Below are 22,474 nucleotides of genomic sequence, written 5' to 3' on the forward strand. Positions count from 1 at the left end.
TAATTTTCTTGCAGAGACCCTTGAAATTGTGGGTCTTGGGGAAGGTTCCTTGTAAGAGGGGGCCCTGAGCTAAACACTGTGGATTCTATAAGACAAAGGGGAAGAAGAAGAATATTCCAGGAATGGGGGACAGCCCAGGCAAAGGTCTGGAGGTGGGAATGGCAAGCTGGACAAATTGCTGGGAACATGAAAGAGATTCCTGTGCAATAATGGGAGATTGGAACAAACTTTGTAAATGCCAAATGGAAGAATCCATATTTTATTCTAGCAGCAAAAGGGAGTCATTGGAGTTCTTTGAATAAAATCTAAGTATGCTTTAAATCATGGGTGTTCAATCTTTTGTTTTTTCTGGGCCCTATCATCCCCCCAAAAGTTGTCAAGGGCCACATATAGAATTTAATATTTATGACTACAAGGTAACCCCAATTTCAATGAGTATAATAATAAAATGTAATGATGTAATAAAGTATAATAAAATGTAATGAAGCATAATAATAAAAAATAATGAGTATAATAGTAAAATATTTGCTTTTTAAACAAAAAATAAGAATGCCTTTTTTAATGGGAACACTGAGTCAGCTTTTTCAACGCCAGTGCATCTGGTTTGATGGAGATTATAACAATGCGAAGAACATTTTCCAGATGCTTGTCCGAGCTTTTTATTTTATTTTTACTTTTTGTATGCTTCATCTGGGAAAAGAATTACTCAAAAACATACATATTCCCCCAAAGAGACATCACGAACAGGGCGTGATCATGAAATACCAGTCATTTTTCTTTAGCAGCATTCCAATAATGATACTTGAAATTTTTCTTTAACACTGGCCCTTGAGTCAGGAGGACCCGAGTTCAAATCCAGCCTCAGGTACTTTAGTACCTACTCAGCTGTGTGACCTTGGGGATGTCACTTAACTCCACTGTCTGCCAAAAAAAATAAAAGAAATTGTTCTTTACGTTGAATGTCTGATTGCAACTCCCGACATTGTATTTGCAAGGGTCCAGGCAATGCGTTGAAGTCAATGGAGTGGCAAATACACTGACATGTACTTGGTGCTTTCTAAAATCTTGAAACCCATTCTCAAAGTCCTGTGACAAAAGAGCAGAGACTGCTGCGTACAATAAAACTGACAGAACCAGAAGAACCCTGGAGGTCTGTTGAGGCTACACAATGTTAACTACATGAACAAGCTGATCCATGTTCGTTAAGGGTTAGGCTGGTTTATAATGCTGCACTGTTGGGCATGTGTTCACATGTGTCTTCACATGATGAGGGACTTTATGAATGAGCTTTGAGTGGCGCCACAGGTTGGGCACCTTCTTTAAATCCAAATCAATTGATCATTGATCATTCAGTCATTCAACAGCCATTTATCAAGAATTACAAATCTTTAATAAATGAAAGAAAGAAAAAAAGGGAAAAAAAAGAATTACCGAGCCAGATGAGAAATGGCATGGTAGAGTGAAGGGAGTCTTAGCAATTGTGTGCCCTGGATCCCTTGGGCACAGTCTAGAGGAGTCTTCTCAGAATCATGCTTTTAAATGTTAAAGTAAACTATAGAGGTGTACAAAGGAGATCAATTGTATTGAAATTTAATTATCAAAGTATTTTTTATAAAACAATTCATCATCACCAGGCTAATAGTCTGTTAAGTGGAAAGGTAGCTTGAAGCTGGGACGACTTGGGTTTGAGTCTCCCCTCTGACACGTGCTAGCTGTGTGACCCTTGATAAGTCATTGCAATCTCGAGGCACTCTAGAGGAGGTGCTGACCAGCATGGCTAAAATGAGTTTCCTCCTTTCTCTGGTCCTGAGCTGTCCATATCAGTGGCTGTGCTAATCTGGGTTACCTGCCCAAAGGCTCCACTTACCTCTTGTGACTCCCCAGATCAAAGTGACTTTTCTGCCCCGTCCCAACATCTGTTCTTGTTCCCCTGTTCAAATAGAAGTTCATCAAGGAGAGGCTCTGTCTCCTTTCTGGATCACTTAGCTCATCACTGGATGAGCAAGGGAAGGCTTGAGGCATTCCATTTGGCAGCTGTGTGGATCAGTTAGGTAGAGCACCAGCCCTGGAGCCAGGAGGACCTGAGTTCAAATCAGCTGGGAGCTTAGCTGTGTGACCTTGGGCTAGTCACTTGACCCTTGTCTCTTATCCAGGGTCATCTCCACTTGTGCCCATCCATATCTGGTGGCTGGACTGTGACGTCAGCATAGCTTTCCCCCCTCTCCCCCCATTCAAATCTAATTCATGCGCATGTCATGACGTCACCTCCCTAATGTCCTAGTCTTCAAACATCATCATGTGGACAGAGCTTGGATTTGAATCCAGATGCTTCATCTTCAAGAGCTGATACCAGCATGAAGCTCCGGGTATTCCCTTGTTTCTTAAGGCCCTAAAGAATGCTGCTCACTGATAATGAATGGGGACTTGACTACAATCCATCACTTCACTTGGCAGTGGAAATGAACTATGGCCTAACTTAATTTGTTCCTAGCGACATTGGTTTCTGTTTATGGAATCCGATGACAGTTCAGATTCACCATCAGGAGGGCGTTCATACGGAGCTGTCCACGGCCAAGTCCTGAAACACGGTCTCTCTCTTCGAGTGGCTTGAAAGGGGATGCCAAAGCACTTGGAAAGGGGAGGCTAGGAGCTGTTCACTGAGGTGGCAGGGAGGCCCTAGCATGCCCCCCCACATTGTCTGCTGAAGTGCAAGGTCCCCGAGAACTGGGGTCTTGGGAAGGTCAGCATGGTCATTAGTCAAGGGCAAACTGGTGTACAGGAGTCACCCCAGCACTCCTCAGGAGGAGGGGTTGGGATGTGCAAAAGGACAGGGTGTGTCTGTGCTTGGGGGGAGATTAAGAGAAAAGGTGGGAGGAAGGAAAGAGGGGAAAGGGATAGAGAGAGAGATAAAGGAGGGAGGGAGGGGAGAGAGAGAGAGAGAGAGAGAGAGAGAGAGAGAGAGAGAGAGAGAGAGAGAGAGGAGAGACAGAGAGAGAGGAGAGACAGAGACAGAAAGACAGAGAGAAGAGGAGGGGGAGAGGGAGAGGGAGAGACAGAAAGAAATTCCAGTTTTGATTTTGGTCTCCATATTCTGGTGATAGATCCTTTGAAAAAAAAAGAATTGATTTGAAGCTCTCAGAGGCTTCTGGGAGGGGACTATGTCATTTAGATTGGTAGGGAGCTTATATGAATTCTTGGAAGAAATCAGAAGAGGTGACAGTGCATTTGAGGGCCACAGAGACAATTTTTCTTTTATATCTCTTCTTAGTTCCCAAAATATTTCTTATCCTTCTCTCATCCAAAGAGTTATTCTTTATAATAAAACAGAGAAACAATAACAAAACATTTTGGTCTAACCAAACAAGTCCCTCAGTTGAGTTTGACAGACTACATGAGCTCCCACAGTCTTCATTCCCCACCTCTACAAAGGAGGGACAAAGCTGCAGTATCTCTTCTTTGGGGGGCGGTAAATGACTGTGATCCAATGTTCCCTTTTTTTTGTTGTTATTGGTTTGGTCAGTGACTTCCATTAGGGAGAAATGTAAAACCTTGCTTCTGGGGCTAAAAACCAATTAGGGGAGCCAGTCATTGTTCTGATGAAGGTCTGGGGGGGTCTTAGGGGCTACATCCACCATATGTGGTCTCTAATAAAGCCATTTTACTCTTGGGCTGCGTTAGAAGGGGCATAGCTCCCAGGAACAGAAGGTCATTATCTCTCTGCCTTGTGCCACCATCGGACCTCATCTGGAGGGTTTTAGTTTGAAGGGTTGCAGCTTAGGAAGGATATTGCGAACCTGGGGAGTGACTAGAGGAAGACAAACCAGTTACTAAAAATCTGGATTATATAAGTATCAGTTGATCAGTTGATTATTATTTAATATGGAGAAGACTCAGGAGGGACATGAGAGATGTCTTCAAATATTGGAAAGGCTGTTGCATTTGGCCCCAGAAAAAGAAGCCAAAGGAAGAGGTTGAAGTTGCAAAAAGGCAAATGGAAAACTTCAGTCTCCAAGAAGTGAATTGGTTTGCCTAAGGACAGAATTTGAACCCTGATCTTCTGACTTCAGCCCTCTGTATCTTCAGCCCTGCTGCCTACCAAGTTGGTCTCCTGAGGTTCTTTGAAGCTCTAAAGAGTACAGATGCACATCTAAGAGGCATCAAATGAGAAGGTTGGACCAGAGTCAGAGGACCAGATTCAAATCCTACTTCTGGGGCTTACTACCTCCAAGGTCTTGGGCAAGTGACCTAAACTCCCTGGATCAGTCTTCTCCTCTGTAAGATGAAAGGGAAGGACAAAAGGCCTCAGAGATCCTTTCCAGCTCTCAATTTAGGAGCCCAAGAGCTGTTGTTATTAAATATTAGTTGATGGATTCCAACTCATCAGTCTTTACTGAGTGACTTCTATGTGTAGGGTACTCACTATCCCAGGCATAAGAATGCCCCACAGGAACTGAAAAGGCCTAGCAGAGCAGCATCAGGACTCCCATGGAGTCTTGGACCTTGGGGAGTCTGTCCCCAGAACCCAACTCTTCTTCCATCATGACAAAATGATGATTTTTATCCTTCATTCCAGAAGACCATGACATTGGGAGGTGATGCCATGATAGGCAAGTGAATTAAATTTTAGTGGTGGGGGGGGGGACTGCTAAGTCACCAGCCTTATTTTTTCCCCTCTAGACCCACCTGGGCCTATTGGTTAGCTATGGGATCAGAATGACTGGGGATGGCCTTGGATTTGAGACAATCAGGGTTAAGTGACTTGCCCAAGGTCACATAGCTAGTATGTGTCAAGTGTCTGAGGTCAGATTTGAACTCAGGTCCCCTTGATGCCAATGCTGTTACTTTTCCCATTGTGTCATCTAGATTCCTTCATGGATTTCAGAACCCACATCATATGCCTCTGAATCTCCTCAAATCCAATGAACCAGATTAGGCCTGGTGGTTTTGAGACCACCATGATAGTTTCCCCTTAAGGGACACTTTTTTGTTTTGTTTTGTTTTGCTTTTCTGTTTTTGTTTTTGCAAGGCAATAGTGACTTGTCCAAGGCCACACAGCTAGGTAATTATTAAGTGCCCGAGGCCACATTTGAACTCAGGTCCTCCTGACTCCAGGGCTGATGCTCTATCCGCTGCACCACCTTGCTGCCCTCTAAGGGAGGCTTTTAATTTATAGAACATACTCATGGAAAAATTATTGACAATATTTTTCAAAGGTTGGTAGAATTGTGTCTCCCAGTAATATTTTGTCTACCACCAAGCTGTTTTTCTCCCCGATAACCCCTTCAAGTAATACTTTGCTTGGACCTCTGATGTGCAATTTAGTCAGCTCCAGGAGGCCTTCCAAAATCATAAGAACTTCCCTCTCAAAAGAACACTCTGGAGCATCCCTCCCACTCTCTACTGGAGCACCCCCTTTCTGCTGAATGGAATCCAACTGTATGCCCCAATAGGGCTGCCCTTATGTGCATGCCCAACTTACAGGTTAGGTCCCCTTTTCCTCTCTCTTCTCCCTACTTCCCATTGCTTGCTATTAAACTTTACATTAAACCAAACCCCATTATTTTACATGTCATTTTCAGTACCCCAACTCATTTAGGGGTTGTTTCCTCTGGCTTAGACAGAAACTGGGAACCTGGACAGACTTAACCTAATTGACAGTGGCATCCACATTGAGGGACTATGAGCTCAGTTGCAGAAAGGAACGGTCAGTGGGGGAACCCATTGTCCTCCCAGGAGGAACTTCCTAGAAACAGATCCTGCTAGAAGGATTCCATGCCAAAATTGAAGATAATAATAGCTGACTTGGGTTTTAAGGCAAAAAGGAAAATGAGTGGTTATAGAACCCTGATTGTTTTGAATCTTGTAGCTGCCTCTGAAAGCAAACCTAGGGGTCTAAGGAAGGGGCCAACTTACCAGGCCGTGGAGATCTCTGTTCCCCAGAACTCTTATGAGCATCATGTGTTGTTATCCCTGCTCTTAGTGTTTAATGGGAACTTTCTGGATGAGGCTTCCTCACTCAGCACAGACCAGCCACTGCCTGGAGGCTCAGAGCAGTGACTGGGGCCCAGAAAGGCTTCCTTGCCCAACCTTCATTCTGTGGCACTCCCATTCATATCTGTCATTATTTAACACCAGCCATGTTTCTTTAGGCCTGCATCCAATCCATGAAATATTTATGTAACATTATAAGGGGGCATATGATAAAGTCTCTGAACAATGGATAAAGACCCAGAGGAGTGGCCAATTTTAACCAGGACAAGCAGCAGGGAGTATGGCACTATGGAGAGGATGCTTGAGGTCAGGAAGACCTGAGGGTAAATTCTGACTCATCTACTGGTGGTGGAATCCTGGAGAACTCACTCTCTGGGTCTCAGGTAGCTGTAAAATGAATGGAGTAGAGTCAAGGGTTTCAAGAGTCCTTTCTAGAATTAAATCTATGATCCTATGAGACCAGGACATCATCCCAGAAATGCTATGGAGAAGCAAGGCTTGGCCAAGATGACCAAACTGGTGATCTGGTCATTGGTCAGCAGCTTGAGGAGAAGCCCTTCTTAGAATAGCTTCCTGTTTTAAATGATAAGACAGCTGGGGTACCATGGTGACTCACATAGAATGCCAGAACTCTTCCTGACTTCAAATCCAGCCTCAGACACTTCTTAGCTGGGTGACTATGGGCGAGTCATTTCACCCTGTGTGTCTTGGTTTCCTCATGGATGAGCAGAAGGAAATGGCACAGCAGTAGTTCTGCCAAGAAAATCCCACATAGGGCCTCAGAGAATTAGACACAACTGAAGAACACTTTAAATAATTATTCTTGGGGGCAACTAGGTGGCACAGTGGATAGAGCACCAGCCCTGGAGTCAGGAGGACCTGAGTTCAAATCCAGCCTCAGACACTTAATTTCCTGTGTGGCCCTGGGCAAGCCACTTAACCCCAGTGCCTTGCAAAATCCTAAAAAAAAAGTAATTATTCTTGCTAACTGTTGCTAAGCTCAGGTATTCCACATGCTATAAGCACTTTCTAAGGAAGGTTTTGGTGCTCGGGAAGCCCTAGTCACCTCTTCCTAGAGACAGTGCTGGGGAGGATGAGTAAGCTGGGGGAAGTGGCAAGGATCCATCGGGGAAGGCCTTCCAAAGCAGGTGGACTTGGTGCATCCCTCAAGGTGAAAGCTAATGGCTGGAGAGCCAGAGAGGAGAGGGTGGAGCCATGGAAGCCGAGATGGTGAATGGTTATCCTTTCCTTATGACTCATGTTCCCAGCAGAGCTCTGAGCTCTTTTAGGTTGGAAAAGGAGGAAGGTGCTGTAATTATCTTCATTTTACTCTTAAAAAAAAATCAAAACCAAACTGAGGCCTATAGAGGTTACTTAATTTTCTATTTTTTATGTGTGGAAATTATGGGGGTTTCAAACCTCACATTCATTCACACAACCAACTCAATGCAAGGATTAGGGCAAAATCTTGTGGACATTAAATACTTGGCAGTCCCCAAACTGCTTTTGCAACAGGCCTTGAGAATCCTTAGAAATGGGTTGTGGTGGCCTTACTGAGGGAGCCCCCATCAAGGGGCTCACTTGTTAGTATCAGCTCTCTAGCAATCTTTTATTCAGAGAGGAAGGGTTGTGTTTTCTAGACTCATGGTTCACGTGGTTTTTCTAGACCTTGGTTTGCTTAGGCCCCCCGATAGTTTCCAATTGTGTGATTCTGGGCTAGTCGTCTCACTTGTTTGGAACTTGGACTCCTTCAAAAAGTAAGGGTAATCATAACTTATACCATGCATCACAGAACTATTCTGAGGATAAAATGGGACTTTAAAGCACATTAGATATGTCTGTTATTAGTCTTTTCTTTCTTTACTTCACTCCATCCCACTCCATCCTAACCTCTACGGAGCTGGTTGTCATTACACCGTGGCTCACATTCCATCAGTTTGCGGTAGGCAACATGGAAATCTTCCATTTTCATTTGACTACAAGCCTGAGGCAAGTCTAAGAAGAATCTTAAGTCTCAAGGTCGAAAACTAGGCTAGCCCATTTTTGGAGTGTCGTAAAATTGGAACAGGTAAGAAGAAGGAACGGGCAAGAGTTGATATCATGTTTGAATATGGTCACTACCTTAGGTGTTAATTAATTGCTACTCACCCTGTCACTAAAGAGAATGCAATCTGGAGAGAAGGGAGCATTCTCCCCCCGCTCAATTATTGACATAAAGATAAAAGTGCATTAATGGAATGTAGTTTTGAAATATTTGTATCTATTCGTGTGTTATATCAGCCGAGGGAATCTAGCTAGACAGACAGGACAGGGTCCCAGACAGGTGAAAGGAAGAACCCTGCTGCTTGGCTTTACTATGCTAAGTGACCTGGGAGCACTAGACCCCAGTTTTCTTGCATGTAAACAGGTGGGTGGCCCACATCCTATCCCACGACCTTTTTATGTCTAGATCTATTGATTCCTGGGTATAAATGGCAATCTGGATAATCGGTTCATATGGGTATAATTAGTTTTACTCTGCTAGAGAAGAAACCAAATTTATATGTTTTTCTTCTCCCTTTGTTAGTTCTCCAGGATCAGTGATGTTTACAGTTTCTCCTACCATTCAACATTTATTAAGCACTAACTGTGTATCAGGAACTGCCTTAGAACACAATGTGTTCAGGATACAAAGACAAAGCAAGGAAAGGATCTGCCCTCAAGGAGCTTCCATTCTGGGGTGGGAGAGGGGTGAGCACGACACTTACACAAGCGCACACAATGTTCATACAGAGCAATTTCAAGAGGGAGGGAGTGCCGATAAGAGGAGGGACCAGGAAAGGCTGTGAGCAAGTGGGGAAGGTTGTGTATGGAGATCAGCCCTGATCAGCCAGTGGCCAGGAAGATGAGTGGCAGACCATATGTGGCCAACTAAGTCTGGACTTCTCGGGGGTCAGCACATGAAGGGCTTGGACTCAACTCCACCGCAACTATGGCTCCCTCCCCAGCCTTGGACCCAAGGCACCATAGTAGGAGTCTGAGAGATGTCTCTTGAATTCAACCTGGAGGAATCCCTTTGTAACATCCTCTATAAAAGGAAGACAACACGGAGACTTGGGCTGGGAGTCAGAGCTTAGGGTTCAAGGAAAGGTTCTGACTCTTTCTAAGCCATTTCTACACCCGCCTCTCCTCCCTCTTTCCTCAGACCACCTAGCTGCTTCCCTGGGTCTCCTGGGTGTTCTGACTATCTGAGGATTGAAGGCATTGGTTATATTCTGGGTCTTGAGGAGCCCCTCCTTCCTATGGAGTGACTATTTGATCCCCTCAATCTCAGGCTGGAAGAGGGTGGATACAAACATTGTGCTTTGGATCCCTGACACTCTGGAGTCTTTTTGGGGGGAGCAAAAGCAAAGAATGGATTAGGAACTAGGGAAACTGGAAAAGATCTTGCATGTTCTCCAAAAGAAAAGGGACCAGGGAAAACTCTAGAGCATTTTAAGGGGTCCTGGACCTATAGAACAAACTTTTTAAAACAATTTTGTTGATCATGATTATTTATTCCTTGGTAATCCTAAGTGAATCCATGATTCTGGGCAGGAGGCCCTGAGCTTCACCAGCTTGCTGCCAAGGTGACTTAGAGGGAGATGACTTCCTGGGCTGATCTGCCCCTCAGGTTTCAGGAGAGGAATGCCATCACCCTGGCTTTGTTTGCTGCCTCCTGCAACCCCAGCCTCAAATCTTTACTCCCAGATCTCCTTCTCCCTTCAAGGACTGACTCAGGTTGTCTTTACAAGCTTGAGATCCTTGACTTTATGATAAACGGGGTTCTCTCCTTCTCTGCCTCTTATTTACTGGTACTCTAAGCTCTTTCACTCTCCAATTAGGGAACAAAGGTTTAGAGGAAGTTCAACTGGCTCCTTCATTTCCCCCAGAGGCCCAGCAGACTGTTAAGGAAAGAGAGACAACTCCTACCAAAGAGCATCGGGGCTCAAGGCCATCTGATGGAGGCTGGCTTGGCCTCTCTCCCCATTCCCTCAGGAGGAACATCACAGGTTCTGAGCCCCCAAACCTAAGGCCACACAGGTGACCATAGGCAGAGGGCCATGGGAGGGATCCCAAGAGGCAGTGTCAAATGCTGGCACGTCAACAAGAAGAATGAGGACGGCCCTGGCCAGCCCTGACCTCCATCGAGATGGCACCTTTCAGTGGAGCAAGCATTGATTTAGCGGCCACAATATGCAAAAGGCACTGCCCTGGCAATACAGAGGAATGACGGCACGTCACTGCCCTCAAGGGGCTTCCACGGTGGAGTACATCAAGTAATCATGAGATAATAATGACAATGCTACAATTCCACAGCCAGAGGATTGCAGTGCTTTCTCCACAACCCTGTGGGGTAGGTCAGCCGAGCATTTATTATGCCTCTTTATTCTCTAATGGGGAAATATGACATATATCCACATCAGTAGGAGACAAGATGCTCTCAGCTGGGGACACAGGGATGGCTCGGGTGGGGGGGAGGCAAAGATGAGGAGTTAGTACATTCCAAGCATGGTGGTCGACTCAAGTTGAGGCACCCAGGTAGGAGAGCAGCTGGGAGTCTAGAGTGGTTAGAAGTCAAAGGTGGGGGTGAAATCTGGCTGGAAGTTCAGGTAGGAGACAGCCAGAAGAGTGATGAAGATGCTGAGGAGCAGGAGAGGCAGGAGGAAGGAGCCCAGAAGCCAAGGTGGTGAACATGCAGGAGAGAAGGGGGAAAGATGGGAAAGTGACAGGGGTAGAATCAGTAGGATTTGGCATCAAGATGAATTTGCTGGGGAGGGGGTGTGTGGAAGACAGGGTTTCCAGCCTGGGAAGAGGGCAGACTCAAACAGAAAGAGGGAAGCTGGGGGAAGGGAGAGGGAGAGGGAGGAAAAGTGGGGAGGGGTGGTTTAATGGGGAAACAATGAGCTAAGCTTTGGGTTGTTTAGTTTGAGGAGCTAGTAGCCATCAGATAAGGACAAAGGCATTGGGACTAGAAGGGATCCTAGAGAACACTGAGATCACTCCCTGTCATCAGTTTACAGAGGGAGAGTCTGAAGTCTGTGACTGAGGATCCAGACAGGAAATAAGACTGAGACCAGAGATGGAGTAGATCACCTCAGAAGACTTCAAATCCAGCCTCAAACACTAGCTATATGATCCTGGTAAGTCATTTAACTCTGTTTGCCTTAGTTCCCTCATCTGTAAAATGATTTGGAGAAAGAAATGGCAAACTACTCCAGGATTTTTGCCAACAAATAGGGTCACAAAGAGTCAAACACAACTGAAACAACTCAACAACAAGAGATGGAGAAGTTGTAAAAGCAATAGATTGTGGTCAGGAGGCCCTGGCTGAGTCCCAGTTCTGCTATTTGCTCCCTGTGTGATTTCAGGCAAATCAATTGACATTTCCAGACCTCAGTTTCCTCAATTGTTAAGTTGAACACTACTTCCTAAGCACCATCCCATGGAAGGCACTGTGCTAAGAGCTGAGGTTGCAAAAATAAAATGCCAATTTGCCAATGCAAGTCCCCAAACGGAGACCATTCTCCTGGCTTGTAAAGAACTTATGTTATTCTAGGAGACTCCAACTTGAAGGGAAAGAACGCATCAGCAAATGAGGAGGCTCTATGTAGGAGACAGTTCCTGATTTGAGTCACAAAGTGAAGGAGTCTAAAAAAGCACTGCTGAGTAAGGAGGAAACTGAGGCAGAGAGAAAGACAATGATGAGCCAATGGAGGAAAAAATTGACCTCTTGGCAGAGTAAGAATTCAGCCTCTCAATTTTTTCCTCCATTGGCTCATTGTCTTTCTCTCTGCCTCAGTTTCTAATGTGGACAACTTTAAGATAAGTGAGGGGATAGGCAGTGCTATCTTGGTGACTTCAATTTACCAAGTCCTGAAACTGAAAAAACAAAATTTAGTAGGAATACATATGATATCTACCACTGGTTCAAGTTACCAAGTCTAAGGTGGGGGAAGTCATGTGGAAGAATAATCTAGGAGCCAATGTGATCTTTGGCTGTCAATAGATGGACAGAGTCTTTAGGGTGGTACAGCCCAACTGGACTCTGCTCAGGTCCCAGAGAGCAGAATTAGGAACATCTGACTGAGGTGCCATGGAAGGAACAACTGCTGGCAATGAGCTGTCCAGAAGTCCAAAAGGCTGCCTTAGCTGGGAGTGAACTTCCTCTCCCTGTAAGTGTTTAAGCAAAGAAAGGCTTCATGGGCATGTGACAATATGTTGTAGAGGGAATTCTGTGGTTGAGACATCTATGGTAAAGGGTCCAGAAATAAACTTTGGGAGAGATGATGAATGATTTGCATTCCAGACCTAAGGGCAAAATTGAAGAGGTGGGAAATGTAACATCTAGTTCAAAAACAGCCATTGAGTTCACTTTGGTGGAAATGTAGTACTCACACAGGGAAGTAATATGAAATAAGGTTAGGATGGTAGATTGAAGTCACATTGTGGAGGACCTTAAACTGCAGGTCTTTGAATGAAGCCTGAGAGAGGATGGCTTTAGAGACAGAAATAGGGGGTGTTACCAAGGTCTCTGGGTACAAACTGAAAACTGTATGGAGGATACTAAATCTGGAGTCCCTGGATTGATTTTTAATATTTTGGTGTCAAATATCTTGATAATTATTTCAACAGTCATTTTTTGTCTTTATGATCCTGTCTTTCATGACTTTAAAAACATGATGGAGTTCATCAGCTTCACTAGGCAAACACACAAAAGATTAAGGACTTCTGTTCTGTGGGACTCTAGATGGTTTTAGGGAAGGAGCTCTGCCAACATGAATAGAGAGCGGAAGGAAGCAGATCCTAGCTAACCAATAAGATGAATGGAAAGGCCTGGAGGAAACTCCATTGGAGTTGGTAGGTTCATGGGCCATCAGGGCCAAAAAGGAGATCAATTGTCCGGTTGATTTTTTTTTTTAGGAGATAAGGGTCCAGGGAGACTCAGGTCAAGCTGGGATGTGAGAAGCCATAGCCACTCTGGAGGAAGATAATCTGGGAGTGGTCATCTACTTCACTCTATGCAGAAAGAAGCCCCATCTTCAGTTCTCCAGACAAAGTTGGGGAGCAGGAGTTTGAATGTGGGGACCATGCCCTCACTCAGGGCAGAGATGCTGTGTGCCCACATGTCTATGTGTGGGACCTAGAACAAATAGGAGGATTCACAGAGTTTTTGTATGCTAGCATAGTAGGCATTTAATACATGTATGATTGACTGATGGGCCTCCCTCCTTGGAAGAGCTTGTCGCAGAGGTCTCAGGGTGAAGGAGGTGGCACCAGCTGGTGGAAGCATCAGCCAGTCCTCTGACTGGCAGAGCCCAGTCTCACTCCAGAGGAAGAGTCCTCACAGTGCCTGTGCCAGGGTGAGCTATGTGCCATCAGGAAATACGGCTAAGAACATTTCTAAAACTTTCTTCTGGTTTTTGTCATCTAAAGAATGATCAAAGAGCAGTTTCCTTCATGGACTGAGAACTATAATAACTATCAGAGGTCATTTAATCTGACCCCTTCATTTTACAGATGAGGAAATTGAGGCAAAGAGTGGCAAATTGACATGCCAAGATCACACTGTGGATGTCAGAGGGGAGATCAGAAGCTGTGTCTTTTGGCTCCTTCTACTGTACCAGCCTGGTAAACTGTCCTCACTAGTCTGCTTCTTTTACTTTCTCTAAGATATTCCTTTTTCTGATCTGGGCTTTTTCAAAGTAAGGTTTCTGGAGCAGAAGAATCACGATTTTCTTAAGAGTGAAATCTCCAGGGTAGCTAGGTGGCGTAGTAGATAAAGCACCAGCCCTGGAGTCAGGAGTACCTGGGTTCAGGTCAAGTTTCAGACACTTAATAATTACCTAGCTGTGTGGCCTTGCAAAAACCTAAAAAAAAAAAAAAAAAAAAAAAAAAAAAAAAAAGTGAAATCTCCAACCAAAGCTTATTATCTTCCATTTTTAAACATTGTCTTATATATTATATCATTGAGTTCTCTCTAACATTTTCTTCCTTCTGGATTTGATTCTTCTCTTTCAACACATTTAATTTTGATCTATGTTTAGCAAGGTTAGGAATGTGAAATCCATATTGAATTTCCTTCTGTTGGAGGGAGGAGGGAGAAAAATTCTAAAACTTCAAAACCTTGTCAAAAAAAATTGTTTGATAAAAACTAAAGAAAAAAGTTGAATCTCCAAGGGTTTCTCTGTTGGGAATCTGTGTCCCTGTCAGTGTCTGGAACCTTTCCCTGTGTCGTCCCCCCCCCCCCTCTCAGGATGAATTCCTAAACATGAGGGTCGAGGTGAGGAAGGGGAGAGTCCCAGGCCTAGGGAGTAGCCAGAACAGAGTCTCCTGAAGAGGGAAGAATAAAGAGGTCAGCTCGGTTGGAATGGGGCAAGAGTAATAAACTTTCTATGCAGCTGGAAAAATGGGATAAAGACATTATGAAGGGCTTCTAATGCCAAACAAAGTCTGTATTTTATCCTAAGGCACAAGGGAGTCAGCGAAGCTTCCTAAGGGAGTAATATGATCTTTATTTTGAAAAACCACTTTGGCAGCTGTGTGAAGGGTGACTGGAGAGACAGGAGGCTGAGGGAGGGAAACCCACTTGGAGGCTAGTGGAACAACCAACGATGGAAGTGAATAGAGCCTGCATTGCGGTGGGGAGTAGAGAGAAGGGGAAAATCTGGGGAAGACATGCAAGTGCCCCTGTGCTCACAACCCCCTGCATCTCTGCTCTCACCCCAGCACAGAAGGCTAGGCATAATTCAGATCCACAGTCTACCATTCTCAAGTCATCCCCAGCTCCCTCCTAATCCACCAGAGCCCCTCTTCCCAAATGCATGTCCCCATTCCATACTTTTCTGCAAGGTGAAGGCCAAAGACTAATGAGGAGCCAAAGCTTGTATCCTTCCCTGCTCCCACACTAAAATTGGGGAGCATCAGCAGGTAGAGAATGTTTATCTTTGCTCACTACTGCTTAGTCTTTTAATAAGAAAGGCCAATAGAGCCAAGACAGTTGAAGTGAGTAAAGATGGTGCATATGGTGCCAAGCTCAAAACAAGAGATGTGGTGGATGTCATCTCAGGTCCTTACTCACTGTGTGACTGCAGACAAGTCACCTGATGTCTAGCCCTGGGCTTTGGGAAGCTCTAATGGGATGGAAGCCAAACCCTCTGCTGCTCTGAGTGCTTCTCATCATCCTTAGAACATCCAGGATCACAGGGCTGAGTGGAGGAGAGGATCTGGATTCAGTTGGTCCTATCCCATCAATTAGAGATGAAGAAACAAGGCCCAAGACTGCCCAGGTGGTGAGCAGCAGAACTAGGATCAGTTCCACTTCAGGGACCCATCACTGCCAGAACAATGGACGACTTAATGAATATCTTCCTAAAGGTATAAGAAACCTCTAAGGCAAATCTCTTCCATTACAAGTTGTCGAAAGAACACTGCAGAGGGCATTTCCTGCCCCATTGACACCACAGATTTAACCAAAAATACCAACACAAAACCTGGGGCTCATTTCAGGTCCTTCTTCTCTTGGGAATTATTCAGAACTGGCTAACTGGTGGCTAAGGATGGTCCCTGTGGTTTCATTACTGATAGGGTACAATGGTTGTTAATAATAATGTGCTATTGTAAATGCTTGTAGGTGTAAGTGAAGCTTTGCAAAGGCGCTTAAATACATTCTCTCATTGGACTGAATTAGGAAATTGTGAATTTAACTCTAAACAATTTCTACTTTAACCAATGTCTATGATAACCCTAAATCCCTATTTGTTTTAATGGTTCAGTGGAATTCACTTCAATTTAACAAATGTTAGATAACAAAATGCAACTCTCCAATGTGAGTTACTCAGCTAAGCCAAAAGACAGAAGTATAAGGATTTCAAGAAGCTGATATTTTCCTGGAGCCATACAGTGTACAAGCCAAGAAAGATGAGACTCCTTCCTTAGAAGGAGGGCTGGGGAGAAGTTGCATCAAGTTTGGAAGAAAGAGAAGCAGGGAGACCGAGGAGGGGGAAGTTCCTTTCAACCAGGTCGGAGAATAATAACTAATGGCCTTAGGTAGAAGGGAAGCCGAAACAAAAGAGCTTGTGTGACAGAGATAAAGAAGAGGAACCACCGAGAGGGCTTGCAACTGAATGGTGATGAGGGAAGAGGGAGAGGGAAGAGTCAAGGAGGCCTCTGATATTAAGAGAGCATGGTGGTTGGAAGAGCAATGCCCACGACAGAAGGAGGGAAGGTTCAAGGGGGAAATGCTGAGTTCCATTTTAGGCCTGCCTAGAGGGAGGTGCCTACTGGTCATCTAGGAGTTGCCCAGCAGGTAGTTGGAGATATAAGACTGGAGACCAGGAGATGGATTAAGAATGGGCAGATAGTTTTGGGAGTGAATAAGATCTCCATCAGATTGGCAAGAAAACCAAGGAAGAAAAGTTTCTCTGAGCATGAGCATTGAAAACTGCAAAAAACAAGGCAGAAGAGACTGAGGACATTAGACTGAGCAGTTAAGAGGTCCTTTTAATTCCCCTTGGGGAGGGCAGCTTCAATTTAATGGGGGATCAGAAGCCAGACTGCAAAGGCCTGAGAATAGAGAGGCAAGGAGTCTTTGGGAGTCTGGAAGAGGAATGGTAGGGAAGGAAAGGCTAAGGAAGCATTTTAAGGAGAGAAGTCAACACAACATGTTGATAGCAGCAGGGAAAAGTAACTCTGATCAATGGGGCCAAGTGCCTGAGCACACGTGAGGCTGGCCCTGCAAAGGGAAAAACCACAGCCATATCTCAGAGACCCAACTCAAGGAAGCTGGGTGAGCAGAGATGACAGGGAGGTAAGGGGGAGGGAGACGGAGGGAGCTAACTCAGAGGAGGTGGCCTCTAGTCCCTTTTTAAAAATTGACCTCGTGTGTTTGTAGCACCCTTGTTTCCAAATATGTTCTCCCCTTACCTGCAACCTGAAAAGATGGATTTTTTTGGGGGAAGTAGAAGGTGGGGTCATCTACCAGGAGAAGTAAGGACTGGGGATTTTAGAAGTAAAAAGGAGGGGTGGTTAGGTGGCACCGTGGATAGAGCACTGGCCCTGGAGTCAGGAGGACCTGAGTTCAAATCTGACCTCAGACACTTAATAATTACCTAGCTGTGTGGCCTTGGGCAAGCCACTTAGTCCCATTGCCTTGAAAAAAAAAAACAAGTAAAAGGGAAAAGGGGATAGAAATAATGAGGAATAGCATTTTTGCTGAACCCCCAGATGGCAATCCTGTGAACTGGCAGTGACCCACCAGCCTGGCTTCTTCCATCTTCTCTGCAGTGTGGGAGGATGGAAGAGGCAGAAGGGAAGGTATAATTGCAGGACGAGGGAGGCTATGGCAGTTCCAGGGGTAGTTCCATTCTAAGATGATGAAGCATGTGCTCAGTTGTGGATCAGGGCCAGGCAGGCCAGCAGAGGGCCTCTGTTTCTGCCTGTAGGACAGGTGGCCAGGTGGGGCCTCCAAGGCCTGTGGTCAGAGATGTACATGGGAAAGGGGTGGATGTTTTCCTTCATGCTGGGGCCCCACCAGCTGCCCACCCCCCACTGCTTTCTCAGGTGCTGGCCTGGAGTAGAGGACAGTACCGATTGGCTACTCAACCCGGAGTGAGTTCCTCCTCCTCACTGAGCATTCAGCTTAGGCATACGTAGCCTGTGTGGAGAGAGAACTCACAGATATATCATCCGTTGACTTGAAAAAGAGAAATGTGGGAACCCCCTTCTTGTTGGCTGAATAAGTTGGACACATTTGGCTTGGGAGAAATGTATGGGAATATCTCCCTGGGTTCAAGAGCCTGGCTTATCACTGCCATATCCACAGCCTGGGTAGCAATCTAATCCAAGAGACAGGAACTGTGGCCCCAAGGACAAAAAAGAACAGTCCTTGCTCTCAGGAGAGGACACTCCTGGAGTCAAAGTCACAGCCTGGGGAGTAGGGAGGCTCCGGGCTGGGCTGCTGGCTTCTCAGGGAGAGGAGAGGGCACACATCACCTCCTCTGGCCATGATTAGGAGGAGAACTCTTCTACAAGGCCCTCCTCTTGCCCATCACAGTCTGCTAGCCTCAGCCACCTCGCTAGGTTGGTGTCTTGCTTCCTTCTCCGGTGAATCTCGGGCAGAGGAGAGGTGGCCTGAGGTTTTGTCTCTTAGCTCTGTCATTTCCTAGATGGGTGGCCCTGGCGTCTCTCTCTGGAGATCTGGATCTTAGCTCCTCTCTAAAAGGAGACAGCTGACTTGCCAAAGCCTCTTCCAGCTCTAAGTCTAGGACTCTCTCATCCTGTGTCCCATAGATGCTGCTGCTGGAGGAGATGCCCAAGTCTGCCAAGACCGGAGAGCTCCCTCTGCCTTCTTTCAAGCTCTTAGACTTCTTTGAACTGTGTTGTCCTGGTTTGGTGGCTTGAGATATTTGCAGTGCCAAGAGGGTAGATGCTGAGAATGAAGACTCGCCTATACTGGGTCACCACGCAAGGTTTACCTGTTGACTTTGAGGAGGAGAGGCTAAGCTAGCTCAGCTCCAGAGTCTCACTTCTCTTTGGTGTCTGGCAGGGAAAACCAAAAGGCTTAGGAGACAGAAAGGACTCCTTGTCACTAAGAGACTGTTAAATGGGCAACATCTGAATCACACTGGCTTAAAATTCTAGAGGCGAAGCAGCTGGGAGAGGTGGTTGGTTTGTTTAGGTGAAGAAATTGTGAAGACAAGAAGAGAAGCAATTCCACTAAGGAGGAAAGGAAGGGCCATTAGGAGACACTCACACAGGAAGTTCCTCCTTGATAGAAGAAAATGAGGGCAAGTAATGGATGATGAACTCAAAAGCATGGTGTGGTCCTCTAAAACCTGCAGCAGGAACACGGCACTCAGAATGAGCAGAGGCCGGTGAGGAAGACTAAGGACAACGACACCTTTGACCAATGGTGTTTAGCTCCTTGGGGAAAGGGGAAGTTTAAGAAAGGTCAGGACCACTCCCTGAAAGGTAGATGGGATGACTTTGCTAAGGAGAATGGTCCTTGGACTGGAAAAAACAAAGATGGCCAAGACAAGGAGGGAGTGACTTGAAGGCATCCACTGCCTTCCCCAAGTCCCAGCTGCCTAGTGCACACAAACAATACCAGAGGGTCATGAAATGACTGACAACATGATTACAACCCACATGAAAGTCTGTGGGCAGAGACCCTACGGGCTGCAAGTGGCAGCAGGGAAGAGAACAGTCTGGGCTTTGATTCTGGCTGAGAAAACGGCTGCCACAACTTTGTTCAGAACAGGCCACGCCAGAGCACCACACTCTTCTAAAAGTATTACAGATCAGAATAATACTGCTGAGGTTAACCATTCACCTAGACTTTAGAAAGTACTTGGACCAAAAGTTCCTTCTGTCGATTCTTGTGAGTTTGGCACTTGGGCATTGATTGTCCTGCTCAATGACCTGGAAAAAGGCGTCGATGGGTAGATCTCATACAGTGGGTGGCAGCGACGGTCTGAGAAAGGTCTTACTACTCTTAGAACTCTGGGCCGAAGCTAATGACATCTAATTAATAGAGATAAAGTCTGGGAGATCTAGCTAGAAAGCAGTTTTGTGGAGAGAACTATGGAACCCAAGTGCACGACAAAGCTGACTATGTTCACTTTTTAAAGCTTTTATGTTTTGTCTCTTTCTCAAGGTTTTTACACCCCCCTTAGTTCTAATTTCTCTTTCACAACTAGACTAATATAGAAATATGTTAAACACAAATGTACAACATATTTCAGATTGTTTGCTCCCGTGGAGAGGAGAGTGATAGAAAAATGTGGAACTCAGAAGTTTACAAGAGGATGAATGTCGAAAATTATCTTTGCATGTACCTGAAAAAAATTAAATTGAATTTAAAAGAAAACCCCCCAAACCCTAACTCTGTGGATTCCAGTAACTTGCAAGCTCACCATGAGTCAAGAGGGTGATCTGGCAGTTAAGAGGGGGCCAGTGTCCAGGATTATAGGGCATGATTCTGTCCTGGCCAACCCCAACCTGGAGCCTAAGCTGGGCAGTGTCCAAAGGAAAACAATGAAATAACCTCTGAGATCACCGGGTACAAGAATTCAATGAGAGAAGATAGGAGTCAGCTTCAAGGACTCATTGGTCTGTCACATGGGAGAGAAGAGCTATTCTATTTGCCAGAAACCAAGGAGATGAAGCAGGACACTTGTCAGGAAAGACTGGCTACCAAAGTGGAGCTGGCTGCTTTGGAAGGTCCCAGGAGGTGTCTGTGGAAAAGGCTGCATGGGATCTCCAGAAGGGGTTCTCATTCTGGGACCTCCTGGGGATCAGAGAGCCCCCGGACAGAAGGCCACCCAGTCTCCCTTCCTTACTGCCCCCGGGCACAACTTTCACCACAAAGGGATTGGCTTTACAGATGCTGGTCTAGAGCCTACTAGTCGGGAGGCTGAGAAGAGCAAGGGCAGGGAGTCTCAGAGACCGCTGGGTCACTGGAGCTTTCCTTGTCCCTGGGCCTCGTTCCACAGGAGATCCAAGGCCTAAGGAGGAAGGTGGCTGTGAGGTGCTCTGTCCTCTCCCGGAGTCCCTGAAACTCCAGGAAGCTGGTGGAGGAAACAGCTGCATTGGATCCATCTGGAAACATCCCAACAAGCCTCTGTTTCCCTTCTCTGAACAGGACACCTCACTGGGAAGGTCCCCTGGGTTGGCCCAAGCAGGAGCTCGAGGAATGTTGACATTGGCACAGTAAAGGACAAAGACTCCAGGACCCCTTAGAGCTTCCTGGTCGATCCAGAAAAACAGTCCCCTCAGCACAATCATCAGCTAACTGAAACCCTCCTCTGTTTCCTCCAGCCCAGGGGTAAGCGCCCCTTTGGTGTCTCCCCTTGCTGACCCCTACCCTCGACTCTCCACCATGCAGTGATCTATCTTGACCACCCCCTCATCTATTCTTTTCTTTTCAAACATGTCTGCACTTTCAGAAAAACATCAAAGTCACAAATCGCAGGACTCCAGAGTTGGCCAGGCCTTGGGAGTCATCTTGGAGAGCAGTCCCCTTGACAACATCCTCAATGAAGACTCTAGGCCAGACACCTCTGGGGAAAGAGAGCACACAACCCTAGAGAACCCCTTTTCCCCTTTTTTTTTTTTTTGATATCTAGCCTAAATCTGCCCTGTGAGAAGCACCCCCCACCCCGACTTCTGGTCTTTCTTCCTTCTCGTCTTGCTTCTCAGGTCATCCCTGAGGAGGGCCGCAAGGCCAGGGCACCACCTGGGAAGGGAGAACTCAGGCCCTGGGCAGTTCTGTTTGGAAGGGAGGCTGTGGGTCTGGCTGTCAAGGGGGCTTTATAAATGGCCACTGCCAACCCTGGGTGTGCTGCTGGGGGGGGAAGGGGAGTCTGCTGATTGATTGGGGGGTTGGGATACTGGCAACCAATTCTATACTTTTTAATTAGTAGAAATGACATGCCAAGCATAAATCTCCTGCTGGGGTGGGTCTATAAATTACCAGGCTTGAGATAAATCATCTGGGTGGTGGCAAAGTCCCTGATGTCTAGTGGCAGTGAAGAAGCAGGGGGACCAACCCACCCTCTCTTGACAGCAGCCTAGAACCCTCCAACTGCCACATATGCCAGACTCTCCCTTCTCATTCAGTTTATTCCATGATATGGATTAACCAGGAGAGCCCCTGGCAGGCTGGGCCAGGCTGCCGCACTGCCACGAGGGGGCTTGGCCAGCTGAGGTCCAGAGCAGGGGGTATATTCCCTGCAGGCATGGCAGCACCTGACCACCCTCCTTTCTCTCTTCCAGTAATCTCAGTTCAGCCCCTCCCCCTTCTCCAGCTGCAGTTCTTGTTAAAATTAAACTTCAATAAAACTCCCAAATTGTTCAACTTAACTTAAACTTTAAACAAACTTAAAATCCCCTCTGGCTTGGAAAGGTCCCATCCATCCAGCTCAGCTGAGTTGGCCGGGCAGAGGGGAGGCAGTGCTAGGTCCCCGGGGGGCTCTCATCCATCCTGATCCTCTGGCCCATCCTCCGGCGCATCCTCCGGCGCTGGCGGCACTGGCGTTGCTGCCGCCACTGCTGCTACCTCTGGCCTCTTGAGGACAGCACTGTACTTGAGGGTATCGTCCTCTGTCTCCAGAATGACTTCTACCAGGCTGAAGATGGCGATCACCTGTAGCCAGGAGAGCTGAGTTCAGTCCCTGGGCCAGGCCTGGCACCTCCCCCTTCACGCCCCCCCCCCCACCCCAGGCCTGAACTCTCCCAGGAGCCAGAGATGGGCCTGCTGCCGATGCATCGAGGCCCTCGGACCACCAGGGTCTGCTGTCTGATCCTTTGCCCCTCCTCAGATCTGGGGAGCCGGCATGGAAATGAGCCCCTGCGGAGGAGGCAGAGGCTGCCAGGTATTCCAGGGGACAGAGCAGCCTGGAAGTCCTGACTGCACACCCAGCCCTGGAAGCTTCCTAGCTGGGGGACCTGGAGCAGGCCACCT

General features: G+C 46.5%; 1 protein-coding gene across 6 annotated transcripts in view; it reads right to left on the bottom strand.

Moving 5' to 3' along the window:
* Nucleotides 1-1,634: 1,634 nt before the first annotated feature.
* DIS3L2 (DIS3 like 3'-5' exoribonuclease 2) overlaps nucleotides 1,635-22,474 on the bottom strand; it is a 348,067-nt gene continuing 327,227 nt past the window's right edge. For all 6 annotated transcript variants that reach the window (XM_074189654.1, XM_074189656.1, XM_074189658.1 and 3 more), the window contains one exon: nucleotides 1,635-22,156. In XM_074189654.1, coding sequence (XP_074045755.1) covers nucleotides 21,986-22,156 — 171 coding nt within the window. In that variant the 3' untranslated portion in view covers nucleotides 1,635-21,985. The remainder of the gene's footprint in view (nucleotides 22,157-22,474) is intronic.

The sequence above is a fragment of the Macrotis lagotis genome, chromosome 5, assembly GCF_037893015.1.
Source record: "Macrotis lagotis isolate mMagLag1 chromosome 5, bilby.v1.9.chrom.fasta, whole genome shotgun sequence".
Lineage (NCBI taxonomy): Eukaryota > Metazoa > Chordata > Mammalia > Peramelemorphia > Peramelidae > Macrotis > Macrotis lagotis.